We start from the raw sequence: 15,842 nt of genomic DNA, 5'->3' as shown, positions 1-15,842 counted from the left end.
TGACGCAATAAATATACGTCATGTGTGCTTTATCATTTTTTTTTCACATACTAAATTAACATTGCTAATAATTAGGAGTTAAGAGGACAATAATTTGAAACACTATTTTGTTTTTTTGTTTTTTAAATTAATAAGCAAAAGAGACAAACGTTATCCAAAAGATGTTCATGATTATTTCTATTATTGACTTCTAATATGTTTTAGTGAGCCGTTATTTAAGATAAAATTTTATCGATTTTTTTTTAATGAATTTAAAGTGTTGTTTAATATTTATTTACTAAATAGTTTCCTTTAGTATTAAAATATATATAATCAATATATAAAAAGAAAAAAGTAGATATAATTCAAGCAATAAATGCCAACGGATTAGGACTAAAATTCTAAATATGTTAACACATCAATATTTCCTAATTGCACAGCCCAAATAAAGTAAATAATGATCTTGTATTAATGTTGGTCGAACCCGGTCCACCCCCACCATCCGGTCGAACCAAACCGATCCGGAAGATCCGTGGAAAGAAAGCAATAAACAGATACAAGAAGCAGCTCATCTCCGAACACCGTCGCGACCACGCATCAGGAATTCTAACTACAAGAAACGGCCCACGTGTACCGAACCTACTGTCCTTTCCCAAGGAGTTGTGCTTGATGGCGTAATCAACGGGTTTGTGGCACACCGGATCTGATGATGGTGGCAGTTTCGTAATTTTATTAAAGAGATGGGGGTGTCTTCGGGAGTTTATCTCGCCTTCTTGGTGCTTTAGATCTCCGCCGTCGATGTCTTTATTGATTTATTATTTTGTAATTATAAAACCGATGGAAGTATAAAAATGTCATCTTTGATCTTGCATTCGTCGTGCGCGGAAGAGAGAGATAAGGAAGGAGAGGCGATTTCTAGGGTTAGGGCGAAGGCTTCGTCTCCTGCGGTAGATGGAGGCGGCGAGGGGCGCGTACGTCGTGTGGCAGGAGGTGGTGGTGTCCAACGACAAGGGGCGGCGGGTCGTGCACTACTACCTCAAAGGCGCCGGCGGCGGGGCGGATCTGGCGGTGGTGGGCAGGGAGAAGAGTGTGCGGCACATGTCCTACACTGTTCCCAACCAGTTCGCTAGATCTCTCATGTCCAGGCCGCATCTCATGAACTCTTTGCCCTCGTCGTCGTCGCCGCCGCAGCCGCCGGGACTCTCGTTCAAGTGGCGCTCCAGGAGGGAGGTGATCGACTGGTTGTCTTCCCTTGTGTCAGGTATGCGGTCCAAAAATTTAACTTTGAGGTGTGATTTGGTACGAATAACCTAGGGTGTTCTCGAGAAACATATAAAGAAGACCCCTTTGGAAGAAATTCGGTTTTGCGATTGTTTGTTTTGTCTTATCGATGACCGGCTTCGCTATTCGACTGGTTCTTTCGGTTTTTTTTTCCCAAAGTTTGGCTTTGTCTACATCTTGTAACCAAAAGTACTATTTTTGTGGATGAATCTAAATCCTATGCACGATAAACAGCATAATGAAGAAAAAGGAGACCCTTTTTTTCACTCACGATGAGTTTTTCTCGTATTCGATTTATCGGGTTAGTTTTTTTTCTTCTTGTTTCCTGATCTTCCCTTGAAAGATAAGTTCATATCCTCTCACGTCGTATGGCCATATCATCTTCAATTTGAAGGCTGAAAGGCACGAATTATTATTGCCAGGAGCTATTTATGAAAAGATTTTGCCGTTTTATTTTGCCGTGCGTGTATGGCCATATCATCCCTTCTGTTGTTCTTTCTTATAAAATCCTTGTTCTTGTTCTTTGTTCTCTTTCTCCAATTATCCTACTTGCTATCTTTTGTACTCGCTTCTTATGAGCGTTTGGAGATATTTCTTCGCTTTTTTGCCATAAGTTCAAAGTATAGACATCATAAACCGCCTGGGTTTTCGATGTCTTTTTATTTTCCGATTACGATCTGTCTTTGATTCTCTTTTATATTTCATTATCTCACTCGAAGATTTCACCTTTTTTCTTTGTCTACTGTTTGTTTTTTATGGGTTTTACCTGAAACTAGAATTAAAGAAACAGGCTAAATTTTCCTTGATTCGATATTTTTGTTATCTGTTGTGTTATTTTCTTTAGATCTAGAATACCTTTCAAGGTTTTTAGCTTCTATATATATTATTCTTCATATTACGACGAGTTTTTCCTTTATTTTCTGTGTTGCTTCCCTATTATAACATTTTTTCCTAGTCCTGATAATGATAATACACAGACTGTGTAATGTTCTACAGTCCCAAAGATAAGCATAATGATGATAACCTTTTGCTTATTTTTTGTGAATATCATTCCTTACATGTTTGATTGTTTGTTGCTAACTCGATTCAAATTTTGGTCTTTGATATAGTTGGTTTAGTTAATGAGTTCCTATCTTTTTCTTGTACTGATTTTGCAATTTGTTCCTTATCATTGTCATTCATATTTCCAGATCCCCTTGCTACTGCTTCTTCTATTTCCGGCGATAGGTGTGGAGATGCTGATATTTATGAACCTGGAGATATGCCTGATTTCAAGGTACTAAAAGTATTACGTATCGATTATTCATTTCTGTATCAAGGTTGATAATTTTTGTTTGCTCATCGTCTATGCTGCTGCTGTGCGTGCAGTTTCCTTCGAAGAAATCAAGAAATTCTTCAAGTGAATTTCGATGGTTAGGTGTTCCATGGCAATGCAAAAAAAGGAAAAGACATTATCGTTCCTTCTCGAAGAATGGGGTTACGATTTCAGTAAGTATAGTTGCATTATTTTCTTCGCTATATTGTTGTCACCCGCATGCCCTAATTTTGTCGATTGTCGCATAGGTTCATGACTTTGTCTTTGTTATGGTGGAAGAGAACAATAGGCTCGTTGCATATGTGGATGATTTATACGAAGACTTGTTGCAGGGTGACAATATGGTTGTGGTACGATGGTTTCACAAAGTTGATGAAGTTGGTATTGTTTTGCCTCCCGACACTAATGACAGAGAGATTTTCTTTTCTCTTTGTCTTCAAGATTTCAGTGTTGAATGCATTGACGGATTGGCCGCAGTTCTCAGTGCTCAGCACTTCGAGCAGTTTCAGAACGCGGCACGACACAGCAGTTGGAGACCATACATGTGCCGTAGGCAAATCGATAGTGATGGCCTCAAACCTTTTGACATAATGCAGCTCCAAGGCTACTGGAGCCAGGAACTAGTGCGGTCTATGCCCATCTTTACCTCTCCCTTTAAGTTGAGATTGAAGATAAAGTGCGGCAATTCGAGTTTATCTGCCATCGGAAAAAGTGACAATGTTCCTCTAGGTGGTTCAAAGAGGATGCCGCTTATGCATCCTGAGGATTGGCATTCTGCAGAAACATCTGTGAGAGATAAGATGAGAACTACAAGTCTTAGTGTCAGCAGCAAATTCAGAAAGTGTGCCACCAACACCCTTTCAGGTTCTGCTTTGATAAGAAAAGAATTGTTCAAACAGAAACTTCAGCAACAATTTTGTCCTGGATACCACGTCGAAGTTCTTTCTCAGGACAGCGGAATGAGGGGTTGCTGGTTTCGGTGTGTGATCCTGAAGAGGCATCAGGATAAGGCGAAGGTCTGTTATCTGGACATTCAAGATCCTGATGAAAAGGGAAATTTAGAGGTAGGGATGTGTTACCCTGAAACCCTTTATTATAATTCCCACTGTTGCCAACTCTGTTTTTCCTCTTTCAGGAATGGGTTTCGCTGTCCAGAGTCGCAGCGCCTGATAAGCTCCGTGTTCGCTGTGAAAGGCCCATCGTCCGTCCGAATCCCTCGCAGTGCGACACCGTCCCCAGTTTTGAGATTGGGGCTATTGTTGATGCATGGTGGCATGATGGCTGGTGGGAAGGCATTGTGATACACAAAGAATCTGGTGGGCGACTGCACTTGTATTTTCCAGGTAAAATTCGTGACGCTAAGACGAAGACGAGCATATCCGTTGAATTTCTCTATGTCGCTGATCATCGAGTGTAATGTATTCGGACAATGCAGGAGAAAACTGTTCCTCTGTCTTCAGTGAAAGGGAGCTGAGGCAGTCACAGGATTGGATCAGCAACAAATGGAATGCCATACCGGACAGAGTGGATATTGCAATTTCTTTATCGTCTCACATCAAGGATCCGACTGGTGCCGAACTGACACATTCTAAAGCACCCGCCGGAGATCATCTCAGCAGAGAAGTAGTCGACGATTCACCCGCTAACACCATCAAATACGAGAACACGTCGAGCAGGGATTCATCCAGTGATAAAGAGGCGGACTGCTCAGACCTAACAAGCAGCTTTCAGTTCAAACTGAAATGGAGTACTTCAAGGAAGAGGAAACGTCGGAGGGAGGCGACGCAGCAACACTGCCAGACTAGTAGCAGCGGCAGTGAGGATTCAGAGGTGCAAGATGGCTGCGGAGGTGGTGGCAGCAGCTTCGTGCTGCCGAAGTCGATGGCTGCCGATCATGACAACTGCAAGATCGGAAGTGACCATATGTTCAAACCGCCACTCTCCAGCCTGGTCATGTCCCAGTGAAGTTCCATGATTGTACAGCCTCTCGAATCTGGAGGGATAAGCGAAGACCTAATTCGAGGAGCCTGAGCCTCCTCGGGTGGGAGGTGGCAAGGCGAATGCAGTTTTCACGCATCGCCGTGCTTTTGCAGTCGCGCTTCTGAGACGCAAGGGGTTCGAAGGAGAGCCCCCATGGCACTCTGAGAGCTCCCATGGCACTCTGCTGCTGCTGCTTCTGCTGCTTTGCTGCTTTGTATTTATGGTTATTTAGGGGACAGTAATGGGGATGAGGATCTGAAGAGAACTGAAAGCCATGACAGTTTAAAATGTGTTGTAACCCCAAATTTTGCTTTCCTGACCGATTGATTGTTTTGGATAAACGTACTTATCCCAAGCTTTTATTAAACTAACCCCTTGTTCAAGCAGTTGATAAATCAATGAGCAGTCAGTTAATCTTTGGGAAATTCATTAAAGAGTTGTGAATTTTAAATTATGCTTTTTCAATTTTTTTCTTCTTTGTATTTATTTATTTGTGATGCGAGATGTTTACTTGGTCGTATTTGGTGAGCTGAACGATAAAGATGATGGTTGTATACTCTGAAACGTCTCCTAGTTGTTGGTTTTTTCCCCTTAGTGGTTGACCAGTCCACCTTTTTTTTTTTTTTTTTTTTTTGTAGTGCTTGTTTTGGAACGTTGACGTTATTGGCCAAGAACACCTTGGGATCAAAAAGTCAATTGTGATTCTTTTTCGAATGAGTAATGATTTGGTGAAGTTTGCGTCTTGGACTTAACGTGATTTGGTTAGTCCAAAGGGAAGGAGAGAAAGAAGAGGAACTATAATATCTTATTTTCTTCACTAACCTCGTAATCTCTTTTAAAGTAGAATCCGACACTCCAGCGGCTTTACACAATCGGTCCTACGACCATTGGTGAGAAAATAAATCGAAAAGTTACAATTGACCACAACGAAAAAGGACATTATCTCGACTTCGTCCAAATTCAAATCCTTGTCTATTTCTACAACTCTGTTTCATCGTAACCAACTCAGTTATGCTTGGAGGCAAATGATATAATTATCCTCAAATATATTATTTGATATTATTATCTCTTATCCCATTCATTAAATTCTGAATCAGATCCATATGAACATGACAAATCTTCATTATAACTAGAATTTCAAAACTACTACCCTAGTTATAATAATTTTAATTTCATTTCAACAAAAGTGGAATCTATCATCCCAACGGCCTCACACGATTGATTTTACGATCATTTATAAAAAGGCAAATCAAAAAGCTGCAATTGACCACAATCACTAATTGTTAACCATACATTAATTTCAACCATGCTAACCATCATTGAAGATATTGAAATCAAGCAAGTTAATTGATATATATCTATCTCGAATTCATCTGTTTAACAGGCTTCGACACACATGAGTACATCCACTAAAATAATGACAATTTTCTCCAAAAATAAAAATAAAAATAAAAAGGAATCAAGCATCTTATAATTACTCACAGAATATAAACAGGGTTAGTTAGTTCGAGTTTCTACAAAAGAAACATCTACCATAACTGAAACCAAACCTCCTCTAAAGCACATAACAGATAAATAATAAGGAGAAAAAAACACAGGCATCCTAACTTTGTGGCAGTATGGATCTTATAGATTATATGACTAGCATATACCCTTTGGTATCCCCTGTAATTTCTTTACCATCAGATCATCCACTTTGATCCATGCAGTACGTCTAACTTTGTAGGAGGCTTTAAACAAAATCACAGTCTTAATTTTTTTTCCTCTCATTCTATCACTGATTGAGGCTACACCTAACTACTCGAGAAATAGCATATCCATCTCGACATTCTCATTTTCTGTATCAACTTTATCTAATACTAGTGCTTTTCTAATGACCCATCACTTTGCCCTATAAAGAAAGTTGTCGCGACACAACTCCAAGAAGTTTAACATTTTCTATAAGAAGAACACAACCATTGTATCCATAAGTTCTCAATTTTACCTAATCCAAAATCAATTATTCTATCATTTAATGAACTACTACTTTCAATATATTCAGTTTCATTTTTACTCAAAGGTTTTAGTAAATTTTCCCCCACAATCAAATTTTGAATCTATTCTGAGTGCTGAATGGAATAAGCAAAATGGAAGTATCACTCTTTGCAGTCTAAGGTGAAGGTCGACATGAGGAGACTACATATTAGACTACATGAGCATTGAGTGATCAAAAGATATTTTATTCCCACAGTTGATATTCCTAGCCAATGCCTCATGATCTGGATGATAAAATTGTTTATCCATTGCCTGCTAGAAAACACTGCAAAGGATTGAGAATCAACAGAATGTGACCAAGATTGATAAATGTAAAGGCCATTATCAGACCTGACACTTGTGTAATATTTTAGATTAGTTTTACAACAGAATCATACGACTATGACACCCTTATAGAAGACCTTCAAGTGGTTCAAAGGTCAAACATAGTAACAAAAACCAAACTAACTCCAAAGTAGAACAAAACAGTTTGCTTGTATAACAGCAAAAGACCATTGGAATTCAGCAGCACAACTATGAGGAAAATCTGAAGAATGAAAAGTAACTAGGCAGTACTCACGATAAATTCATGTCTCAAGGTCATACTATGTGTATTCTTGTGCCATATGTGCTTACAAATGCATTTCATCTTCCAAGATGTTTCTAATCGTATAATGTATTTTCTACTTTACCATAGACAAGATTATGTGTGAGAATGTTGATCAACTTTTTAGTTCAAGAAAGGCAACCTAAATGTGTAATTTTAGCATCATCTAATTTCATATTTAGTAACTATTACTTCAACATTCTAAACCATAGATATTTTGAGTTAAATACTGCAAAACTGTTGCTTTCAGAAAATGCAGAACAAATAAAATTCCATTCTTTCCACAAGATAACAGAAATATTTGCAGTAACAAAGCTCTTCATAGACATTGCCCAAGTATTGCAATGGCATTCTCATGAAGCAATAGATTCACGTTATTGCTTGCTTCTATTTGCAAATCTATAGCAAGTCAGAATTTTGTGAATTAATCCACAGCACAGGAGAGAAATGGCAAACTGTCAGAATAATATGTGCGCAATAGGCAGCAATGAATGATGAATCTAAAATACTAACCAAATGCAAATCTATAAGCAAGACAATCTTGTAAAAATGGCCAGTGTCACTATAATAAGGCAAAATAATTATAGCATCAATCACTCAGTCTTGCACGAAGCTGAGAATATCATATTATGCGCAACAGGAAGCAACGAGTTAATAATACTAACCAAATGCAACTGTGCCACAATCATGGACAAAGCTAAGTCTTTATTCCTTAGCAGAAAGAAAGGAGTGGCAGGAAACAAGAACAAGACTTCGTTATTCGAAGGATCGACAACACTGGCTACGCCTTCTTATAGCGGGCCACCTCGGCCTCGTTGGGGAAGAAACCCATGAGTCGGCCGACAGAGTTCTGGTATGCATACATGAAACCACCCATAACCCCGATGATGCCGCCTGTCACCATGGAAGGTCCGCGGACGTTGGGTTTGATCCCTGCCAGCGAGATCTATTAATTTTTATCCCTAACCGTGATCGAGAAACCGAGGAGGAATACAGCAGATTGGAAGGGCGTATAGGTACCGGATAGGTAGCCGACGGTGACGGAGACGGCGGTGATCGTGGAGAGGCGGAGGTAATCGAGGGTGTTGAAGTTGGCGACGGTCTTGGTGAAGGGCGGATTGCGATCTATCACCGGGTATTCCGGCTTCGCCCCGGCAGTGATGTCGATGTGCATCCCGTCGTCGTCGCCGCCGGAGCTTGCTCTCTCGTCGATCGAACGCGCACTCTTCTTGATCACTGAGATCGATCTCTCTCCGTTCGCGAACTGACGGCCGCCCTTCTTATGAAATCCCTATCTCTATTCTCTCAGAGAGATCATCATTTGTTACAACTTGGGCCGCCGTTGGAGGCCCATTAAACAACAGTTGGGCCCAACATTTGGCCCAATTTATTCTTTTATTTTTAAGAGCCCAATTTGAGATATTTGCTAAAAGTGTACTCACTTCTTCACCTGTTAAAAAAGAAAAATCTTTCCAATAATAATCTCTTAAAACTTTCAACTTAAATAGTGCATCTATCACTAAAATGGATGCTCGTGAGATTCAAAAGGTCGTTCTTATGGTCAACCTTTCCTTTTGAGTGGTATAAGTCATTTTTCTATTATAGACGCCTAAGTTGCAATACCAGATAGGTGTATTTATGAAATGCCTACGAAGTTATTTATCTAAATTTGAATGATTATTTTATCTTATTAAAATTAATGTGGTCGATCAACTAATAAATTTAAAGGAGATTTTAAATTTTTTATTTTTGAAATCGATGTTCGGGCTTCACCTCCTAAATATTCACCTCACTTTTTAACATGTTAAGGTGTGATTTGAAAATGCCATTAAGCAATTGGCTCACTGGAAAGCGCAAGTTCCGCCGTTAGTTGACGGCGTTAGCTCCGACCCAGCCATGGATAAATTGCACAGCCGAGGTTGTCGCCGTCCCGAGGAGAAAGAGGAGGAGGAGGCGGTGGATAGACGGAGCGAAGTAAAGAACTAAGAAAGCGATATCACTTCAGAACGAGCTCCAGATCTCTCGAGTTGGTGCTCGGAACGCGGTTGGTAATCGCCTCACTGATCTCCTTCTCCGGATCTTCCATTCTTAGTTACCAATCTGCTACTCCATGTCGGCAATGCAACGCCTGATTAACAGCGTGTGGGCAGATGCCTACCTGGGCCTACAAACTTTGGACAGGCGATGTGGGCCCATGCTAACGAGCCGTGCGGGTAGTTAGTGTTGACTACGTAACGTTTGGTCAAGGAAACTTCCTCAAAACGCACCCATTTCCTACCCGCTTTCCCAATGGTGGGTGAGTTTGATAGCGATCTCAGCTGTCTCTCTGGTTCGTCTTTCCCGCGGCTTCTTAAGAACTGCGAACCTAAAGCAAAAAATAAAAAATAAAAATAATGGCGACGAAGGAATCAGTCAGAACGAGATCGACAGGTTGATTCCCTGCTTGAGCTCCATCTTGATCGCCGGCGCTTTCTCTCCTTCTCGATTCGTATGGCCACCAGAATCAAGAAGTCCGTCAGCGGCATCGTGAAGCGCTTCTTTGGAGATCGCCGCCACAAAGGTCGGTCCTTTATCGTTCTTCCTCTTCTTTCGCTCTGGATTTTTGAGCTTGCGTCGTCATTTTATTCCTCGATTCTCCGTGGCGGTTGCAGACGGGAAGGAGGAGGAGGAGGACTTGGAGGCGATCGCGGCGACGGAGCAAAGGGTGTTCCGGTACGAGACGCTGGTGGCGGCCACCAGCAACTTCAGCCCCAAGCACAAGCTTGGCGAAGGGGGATTCGGCCCAGTCTACAAGGTATTGTAGCAGAGACAATTGATGAATTGATTCAGAAGAAGACGAGCTGGGAGTTGATTAGGGTTTTGGCTGATGCGGAAGCAGGGGCGGCTCGAGGACGGGCGGGAGGTGGCGGTGAAGCGGCTGGGGCGGCGGTCGCGGCTGGGCGCGAGTGAATTCGAGAACGAGGCGCTGCTGCTGTCGCGGGTGCAGCACAAGAACGTGGTGAACCTCCACGGCTACTGCGCACATGGCGACGACAAGCTCCTCGTCTACGAGTATGTCCCCAACGAGAGCCTCGACAAGCTCCTCTTCTCCCGTAAGCCCTGGCCACCTCCATTAATGCCCCTTCTTCCTCGCGATTCCTCTTCCTTTTGCTATTCTTCATCAAATTGAGACTTGGTCGTCAAAGATGCATTCCTTCTTCGATCTGCAGCTTTAAATTGAAATGCCTTTGTTGCTGATGGAATTGAGCAGAAGGAGAAGAGGGGGTTGATTGGAGGAAGCGGAAGGCCGAGCTGGACTGGGCGCGGCGGTACAAGGTAATCCTTGGGGTGGCGCGAGGGCTGCTCCACCTCCACGAGTCGGCGCACGTCACCATCATCCACCGCGACATCAAGGCCAGCAATATCCTGCTCGACGGCCGGTGGACGCCAAAGATCGCCGACTTCGGCATGGCGCGGCTGTTCCCGGAGGACAAGACCCACGTCAACACCCGCGTCGCCGGCACCAACGGCTACATGGCCCCCGAATACGTCATGCACGGCGTCCTCTCCGTCAAGGCCGACGTCTTCAGCTTCGGCGTGCTCCTCCTCGAGCTTGTCGCCGGCCGCAAGAACTCCGCCTTCGCCTCCCTCCCCGACCACGACGTCGGCAGCCTCCTCGAATGGGTATACGCTACGATCTTAACCGGCGTTATATGAAATCACAGGTTAAAAATTGATCTTTTTTTTTACCAGGCATGGAAGCTTTACAAGAAGGGGCAGAGCGTGGAGCTGTTGGATCCGGCCCTGTCGCCGGAGATCAGAGGCGCCGACGCGGAGCAGGTGGCGATGTGCGTCCGGCTAGCGCTCCTCTGCACCCAGGCCGATCCGAAGCAGCGTCCCGACATGAATCGCGTCTCCGCCGTGCTGTCAAAAATTACGACGACGACGACGACGACGACGACGACGTTGGTGTTGGAGGAGCCAATGACGCCGGGAATTCCCGGACGCAGGTACCGAAGGAGTTCCCTCGGACTCACTACCACCAACACCCGGGGATCCACCAATGCAGCAGGCGAATCTTCCTCCGCCTCCTCTGCCTCCTCCGCCACCACCTCCGCCACCACCTCCACCACTACCACTACAACCACCAGCGCCGCTCGTACGCGGACGACGCGCGTTGCATCGAATCCGTAGGATTGTAATTGCATTAATTGTGTCTAGAATTCTTTCGATGTAGCTTTTTGTTGTATATATGAACATGAGAGCCAGGGTATTTTGTGTAAATTTTGGCGGATTAGAAAGTTTTGTTCTTGATAATTTTGATCGAATTTGTAAGTAGATGATAATTTTGGTAATTCTTTATAATTTATCTGAAAATTTCAATCGAATTTTCATCTAAGTCGTCTTTAATCCTAGGTTTCGTCGCTACCCAACGTTGTCTCCGCTTCCGGGTTTCAAATGGGGACCCTTCTGCTGAACCAATACATATCAAGGTAGAACTTTGTGTGTCGATAAATTCGTATGCTTTCCTTTGTTCGTCTCCTAGTTCGAGGAGTTAAAGCCTCGCTTCGTGGTTTCCTAATCGAGATCTGCTTCGGCCTCCGATTAGGGTTGTGAGGGTTCCGTGCTGATCCGTCGATCGCGCTTCCATGGCTCTGGAGTGGGTGGTGCTGGGCTATGCGGCCGGCGCGGAGGCCATCATGCTCCTGTTCCTTACGCTCCCGGGCCTCGACGTCCTCCGCCGAGGGCTCGTCGCCGTCGTCCGCAGCGCCCTGAAGCCGCTCCTCGCGGTGGTGCCCTTCTGTCTCTTCCTCCTCGCCGACATCTACTGGAAGTACGAGATGCGGCCGACCTGCGAGCAGGAGCACGCCTGCACCCCTTCCGAGCACGTCCGCCACCAGAAGTCCATTATGAAGAGCCAGCGCAATGCCCTCCTCATCGCCTCCGCGCTCCTCCTCTACTGGCTCCTCTTCTGCGTCACCGGGCTTTTGGTCCGCATCAACCAGCTCAACCAGCGCATCGAGAAGCTCAAACGCTCCGAATGAGCACGGGATGCTCCAAATGCAAGTTCGATTGTTGTCGCTCAATTTGATCTTTTGATTTTACAGTATAGTTTCATTTGCATCTTGTTATTGTTGATCCATGCATCTTTCGACTGTTAAGATAGCACAATATAAGATCTAAAATAATCAGATGATTGAGGTTACTCACAGCAAGATTATTCACTTAGATATTGTACTTTTGATTAATCTCCTTCGGCTGAGTACAATAATATTTTCTTGATGAATTAGATCTTTTATGGTTATTCTGTTTCTTCTATTGATTCTTTCACATATGCTGGTTGCATAAACAATCGATTCCTTGTTTTATAGTTACATAACTATCTTTGTTTTAGAACTTATGACTTGAAGTGGTAATTGTTTCCTTAATAATTCTAGAAAACTTCTTTGCTTGTTTATCTCCCTTGCGAGTTGTGATGATCTGATACAGAAATCGATGCTTGATTAATGGTTATGTTACCTTGTGTCCACAAATTTGTTGAAGATCTTACAAACACTTCAGTTCTTGTATACTTCTTCGCTCCTGTGGAGATGCCACACTTCATGCTGTTTCAGATTGATACTGCACTTTGAGGTTTCATTGCTAAATAAACTTATGAGAATCGAAGTATCAAAGCTGTAGTTGACCACGACGAAGGATATTGTTTCGATTTCATCGAGATTCGACTCTTGTCCACTTCAACAAAACTACTCTGCTATAACCAACTCAACTATATACTAATTATGGTTCATAGATATTATAACACAATTATTTTTACAATAATGGTAAAATTCACCACCCCAATGACCCCACGTGGTCGATCCCATGATCATTTGTGAGGAGGTAAATTGAAACTGCAGTTGACCACGACAGAGGATATTATCTCGGCTTCGTCGAGATTCAACCCCTATCCACTTCAACAAAATTGCTCTGCTATAACCAACTCAATTATGCCTCGAGAGCATAATATCTATATACTAATTATGGTTCATAGATGTTATAAAACAATTATTTTTACAATAAAAGTGAAATCCGCCACCCCAACGATCCTACACAGTCAGTCTCACGATCATATGTGAAAAGGTAAATCAAGAAGCAGTTGACCACGACAGAAGACATTGTCTCGACTTCGTCGAAAAAGCATTATTTTCCAAAACTGCTCCGTCATAAGAATTTGAACCCTTATCTATAAAATGTCTATAATTTTATGATTCATTAATCATAATTATTTTTACAATAAAGGTGACCGTATTAGACAGTTATAATTTATAGTAGTGAATCTAAAATAAAAATTATTTTTTAATTTATAAATATTTAGAATTGGTTTGGTTCAATTGTGGAAATCCACAATGAAGTGATAACTGTCACCTCCTCCCTCAACGCACCTCTTCTTCCATTAAAAAACTCACAGACGCTTCAAATCCACCAAAGCGCCGCGCCCGCGCCCGCGCCCGCGCCATCTGACGCCCCTCCAATGGCCGATTCTCCCTCTTCGATTCCTTCTTTTAATATCGATCTCCTTCTCCTCCGACCTTCCTCCATTACAACCATCCAAGCTCGATGCCGAGAGGAAGAGGCGGCGGGGACTCCGCCTTCTTCCTCCCCTCCACGAAGTCGATGCCGCTGTACGACCACGCCGACGAGGCGGCGACGCGGAGATCCGTGGCTTCCGGACCTTCCTTCGGTGGATGTGTCTCGACCAGTCGGACGCGTGCCGCGCCGCGTTCTCATGGTCGGTCTTCCTACTATTCGCCGCCGCCGTCCCGGCATTCTCCCACTTCGGCCTCTTTTATGCCGCTGATCGACGCCCCTACGACCTCGTCGGCCAGACCTCCCTCACCGCCGCAGCCGCCCTCTCGTTCCTCACCCTCTCCGCCCTCACGCGCCGCTACGGCCTCCGGCGCTTCCTCTTCCTCCACATCCGCGCCGACTCCGACCGCGTCCGCCACGCCTACGCCGCCGAGATCCGCCGGTCCTCCCGCCTCCTCGCCGCCTTCGTCGCGCCCTGCTTCGCCGCGGAGACAGCGTACAAACTTGCCTGGTACGGCGCCGGCGCGGGGAGGGTTCCCTTCTTCGACGGCCACCCCGTGGCAGCGGGGTGCTTGGCCTGCGCCCTCGAGCTGGCCTCGTGGATCTACCGCACGGCCAATTTCTTCCTCGTCTGCGTCCTCTTCCGTCTGATCTGCCATCTGCACATCCTCCGGCTGCAGGACTTCGCGGCGGTGTTCGAGGAGGAATCCGACGTGGAGGCGGTCCTCCGGGAGCACCTCCGCGTGAGGCGGCAGCTCAAGGTCATCAGCCACCGCTTCCGGGTCTTCATCCTGTTGGGCATGGTCACGGTCACGGCCAGCCAGTTCGCGACCGCACTCGTCACCCTCCGCCCCAACTCCGACGACAACCTCTTCAACACCGGCGAACTCGTCGTAAGTCTCCTCACTGGCCATTACCAGAAACCCTAAAAATCCAACCTTTGGGATTTTGCAGTTGTGCTCCATCGTCCTCGTGACGGGGCTGTTCATCTGCCTGCGCAGCGCCGCCAAGATCACTCACAAGGCTCAGGCGCTGGCGAGCCACGCGACCAAGTGGCACATCTGCGCCACGTTGGAGTCCTTCGCCATCGACCGGCCATCAGAGGAAGAGGAAGCAGAGGAGGAAGGGAGCAGTGAGGAAGAGGAACTGGAAGGCACCAAGGTCTTGCATCCTCATGCGCACACCATCAGCTTCCAAAAGAGACAAGCACTGGGTAAGGATCGACCTGACTGAACAATTCAAATGATATGATAATCGAATCACAATTGCAAATCTGTTTGTTCAGTGACGTACCTGGAGAACAACAGAGCAGGGATCACCATCTTCGGCTTCACCATGGACAGGGCCTGGCTCCACACCATCTTCATGCTTGAGGTGGTGCTCTTCCTGTGGCTCCTGGGGAAGACCGTAGGCATTTCTTGAGACTTCAATTTCTCCATTTCCTGTTTTATTGTATAAACCACACACATACAGATACAAAATAATGAATCATGATTCATAATCTAATCTGATGGTTTACCGACTAAACTCACAGATAATCCTAGTTTTCCTTTATTCTCACATTGAAAAAGATCAGTACTTACCTTGCGGCTAAATTATCGTGTTTATTCAGACAGACCAGCTTTACAGTTGAAACTGAAAACAGAAAAAATCTTGCAATACAACAGAGTTTGGTTTTTCATAAATCTGGGGAACAAAATTGTTTTAACTTACAACAGTTTCTGCCATTAAGACCATGCCTCCATGAACTTCCACCCAGACTTAGAATTGGTAAGCTCGATAGGGCAGGTGAAAAGAAAGCAAAATCTCCATCTTGGAACAATGATCAGAATGGATGTAAACAGTTCTTATCATGGAGATTCTTCCTGAGCTTCAGTTTTTGGAGTATCTGTGGAAGTATTTCCGTGCTCATGGTTTTCTAGATTGTGTCGTCCGGATTTTGAGAACTGGCCAGGCAACTTTGATGACTTGGTGTTTTGGTTGGAAAGTGCTACTGAGGAGATAGGATACGAGAAAGACGGCAGAGGATAGCCATAATATCCAATGAGTGGATGGTCATATCGGCAAGCTGTTCCAAATTTGCAGCTTCCATATGTTGTGTAAAAGGTGCAAACCGGA

At 44.3% G+C, this 15,842-nt stretch overlaps 4 protein-coding genes and 1 pseudogene across 4 annotated transcripts; 4 read left to right on the top strand and 1 right to left on the bottom strand.

Moving 5' to 3' along the window:
* The first annotated feature begins 868 nt into the window (after positions 1-868).
* On the top strand, positions 869-4,926 carry LOC141822020 (uncharacterized). Its single transcript, XM_074709429.1, has 6 exons — positions 869-1,240; positions 2,451-2,536; positions 2,629-2,748; positions 2,824-3,639; positions 3,711-3,918; positions 4,011-4,926. The coding sequence occupies exons 1-6, from the start codon at positions 931-933 to the stop codon at positions 4,538-4,540; spliced, it is 2,070 nt and encodes a 689-aa protein (XP_074565530.1). The 5' UTR covers positions 869-930; the 3' UTR covers positions 4,541-4,926.
* Positions 4,927-7,716: 2,790 nt separating this feature from the next.
* On the bottom strand, positions 7,717-8,450 carry LOC141821234 (uncharacterized). Its single transcript, XM_074708634.1, has 2 exons — positions 8,196-8,450; positions 7,717-8,108 (listed from the first exon to the last, which is right to left on the bottom strand). The coding sequence occupies exons 1-2, from the start codon at positions 8,347-8,349 to the stop codon at positions 7,957-7,959; spliced, it is 306 nt and encodes a 101-aa protein (XP_074564735.1). The 5' UTR covers positions 8,350-8,450; the 3' UTR covers positions 7,717-7,956.
* A 1,161-nt stretch (positions 8,451-9,611) lies between these two features.
* Positions 9,612-11,348, top strand: LOC141821235 (cysteine-rich receptor-like protein kinase 43). Its single transcript, XM_074708636.1, has 5 exons — positions 9,612-9,735; positions 9,827-9,969; positions 10,054-10,267; positions 10,426-10,838; positions 10,908-11,348. The coding sequence occupies exons 1-5, from the start codon at positions 9,666-9,668 to the stop codon at positions 11,346-11,348; spliced, it is 1,281 nt and encodes a 426-aa protein (XP_074564737.1). The 5' UTR covers positions 9,612-9,665.
* Positions 11,349-11,747: 399 nt separating this feature from the next.
* On the top strand, positions 11,748-12,736 carry LOC141821805 (uncharacterized). The gene has a single exon (XM_074709175.1). The coding sequence runs from the start codon at positions 11,804-11,806 to the stop codon at positions 12,197-12,199; it is 396 nt and encodes a 131-aa protein (XP_074565276.1). The 5' UTR covers positions 11,748-11,803; the 3' UTR covers positions 12,200-12,736.
* A 1,018-nt stretch (positions 12,737-13,754) lies between these two features.
* LOC141821804 (uncharacterized) lies at positions 13,755-15,417 on the top strand (annotated as a pseudogene).
* The last annotated feature ends 425 nt before the right edge of the window (positions 15,418-15,842 follow it).

The sequence above is a fragment of the Curcuma longa genome, chromosome 2 (genome assembly GCF_044706935.1).
Source record: "Curcuma longa cultivar G26 ecotype Majalengka, Jawa Barat chromosome 2, ITB_CL_G26_1.1, whole genome shotgun sequence".
In the NCBI taxonomy this organism is placed as follows: Eukaryota; Viridiplantae; Streptophyta; class Magnoliopsida; order Zingiberales; family Zingiberaceae; genus Curcuma; species Curcuma longa.
This window is presented reverse-complemented; position numbering and strand designations above follow the sequence as displayed.

Excerpts from the sequence above, each read along its gene's own strand:
- LOC141822020 (XM_074709429.1), top strand. The coding sequence starts at position 931 with ATGGAGGCGGCGAGGGGCGCGTACGTCGTGTGGCAGGAGGTGGTGGTG. Across the intron at positions 1,241-2,450 it reads GTTGTCTTCCCTTGTGTCAG|ATCCCCTTGCTACTGCTTCT; the intron begins GTATGCGGTCCA and ends TCATATTTCCAG. Across the intron at positions 3,640-3,710 it reads ATGAAAAGGGAAATTTAGAG|GAATGGGTTTCGCTGTCCAG; the intron begins GTAGGGATGTGT and ends TTCCTCTTTCAG.
- LOC141821234 (XM_074708634.1), bottom strand. The coding sequence starts at position 8,349 with ATGCACATCGACATCACTGCCGGGGCGAAGCCGGAATACCCGGTGATA. Across the intron at positions 8,109-8,195 it reads CACCGTCGGCTACCTATCCG|GGATCAAACCCAACGTCCGC; the intron begins GTACCTATACGC and ends TCTCGCTGGCAG.
- LOC141821235 (XM_074708636.1), top strand. The coding sequence starts at position 9,666 with ATGGCCACCAGAATCAAGAAGTCCGTCAGCGGCATCGTGAAGCGCTTC. Across the intron at positions 9,736-9,826 it reads TGGAGATCGCCGCCACAAAG|ACGGGAAGGAGGAGGAGGAG; the intron begins GTCGGTCCTTTA and ends TGGCGGTTGCAG. Across the intron at positions 9,970-10,053 it reads GATTCGGCCCAGTCTACAAG|GGGCGGCTCGAGGACGGGCG; the intron begins GTATTGTAGCAG and ends ATGCGGAAGCAG.
- LOC141821805 (XM_074709175.1), top strand. The coding sequence starts at position 11,804 with ATGGCTCTGGAGTGGGTGGTGCTGGGCTATGCGGCCGGCGCGGAGGCC.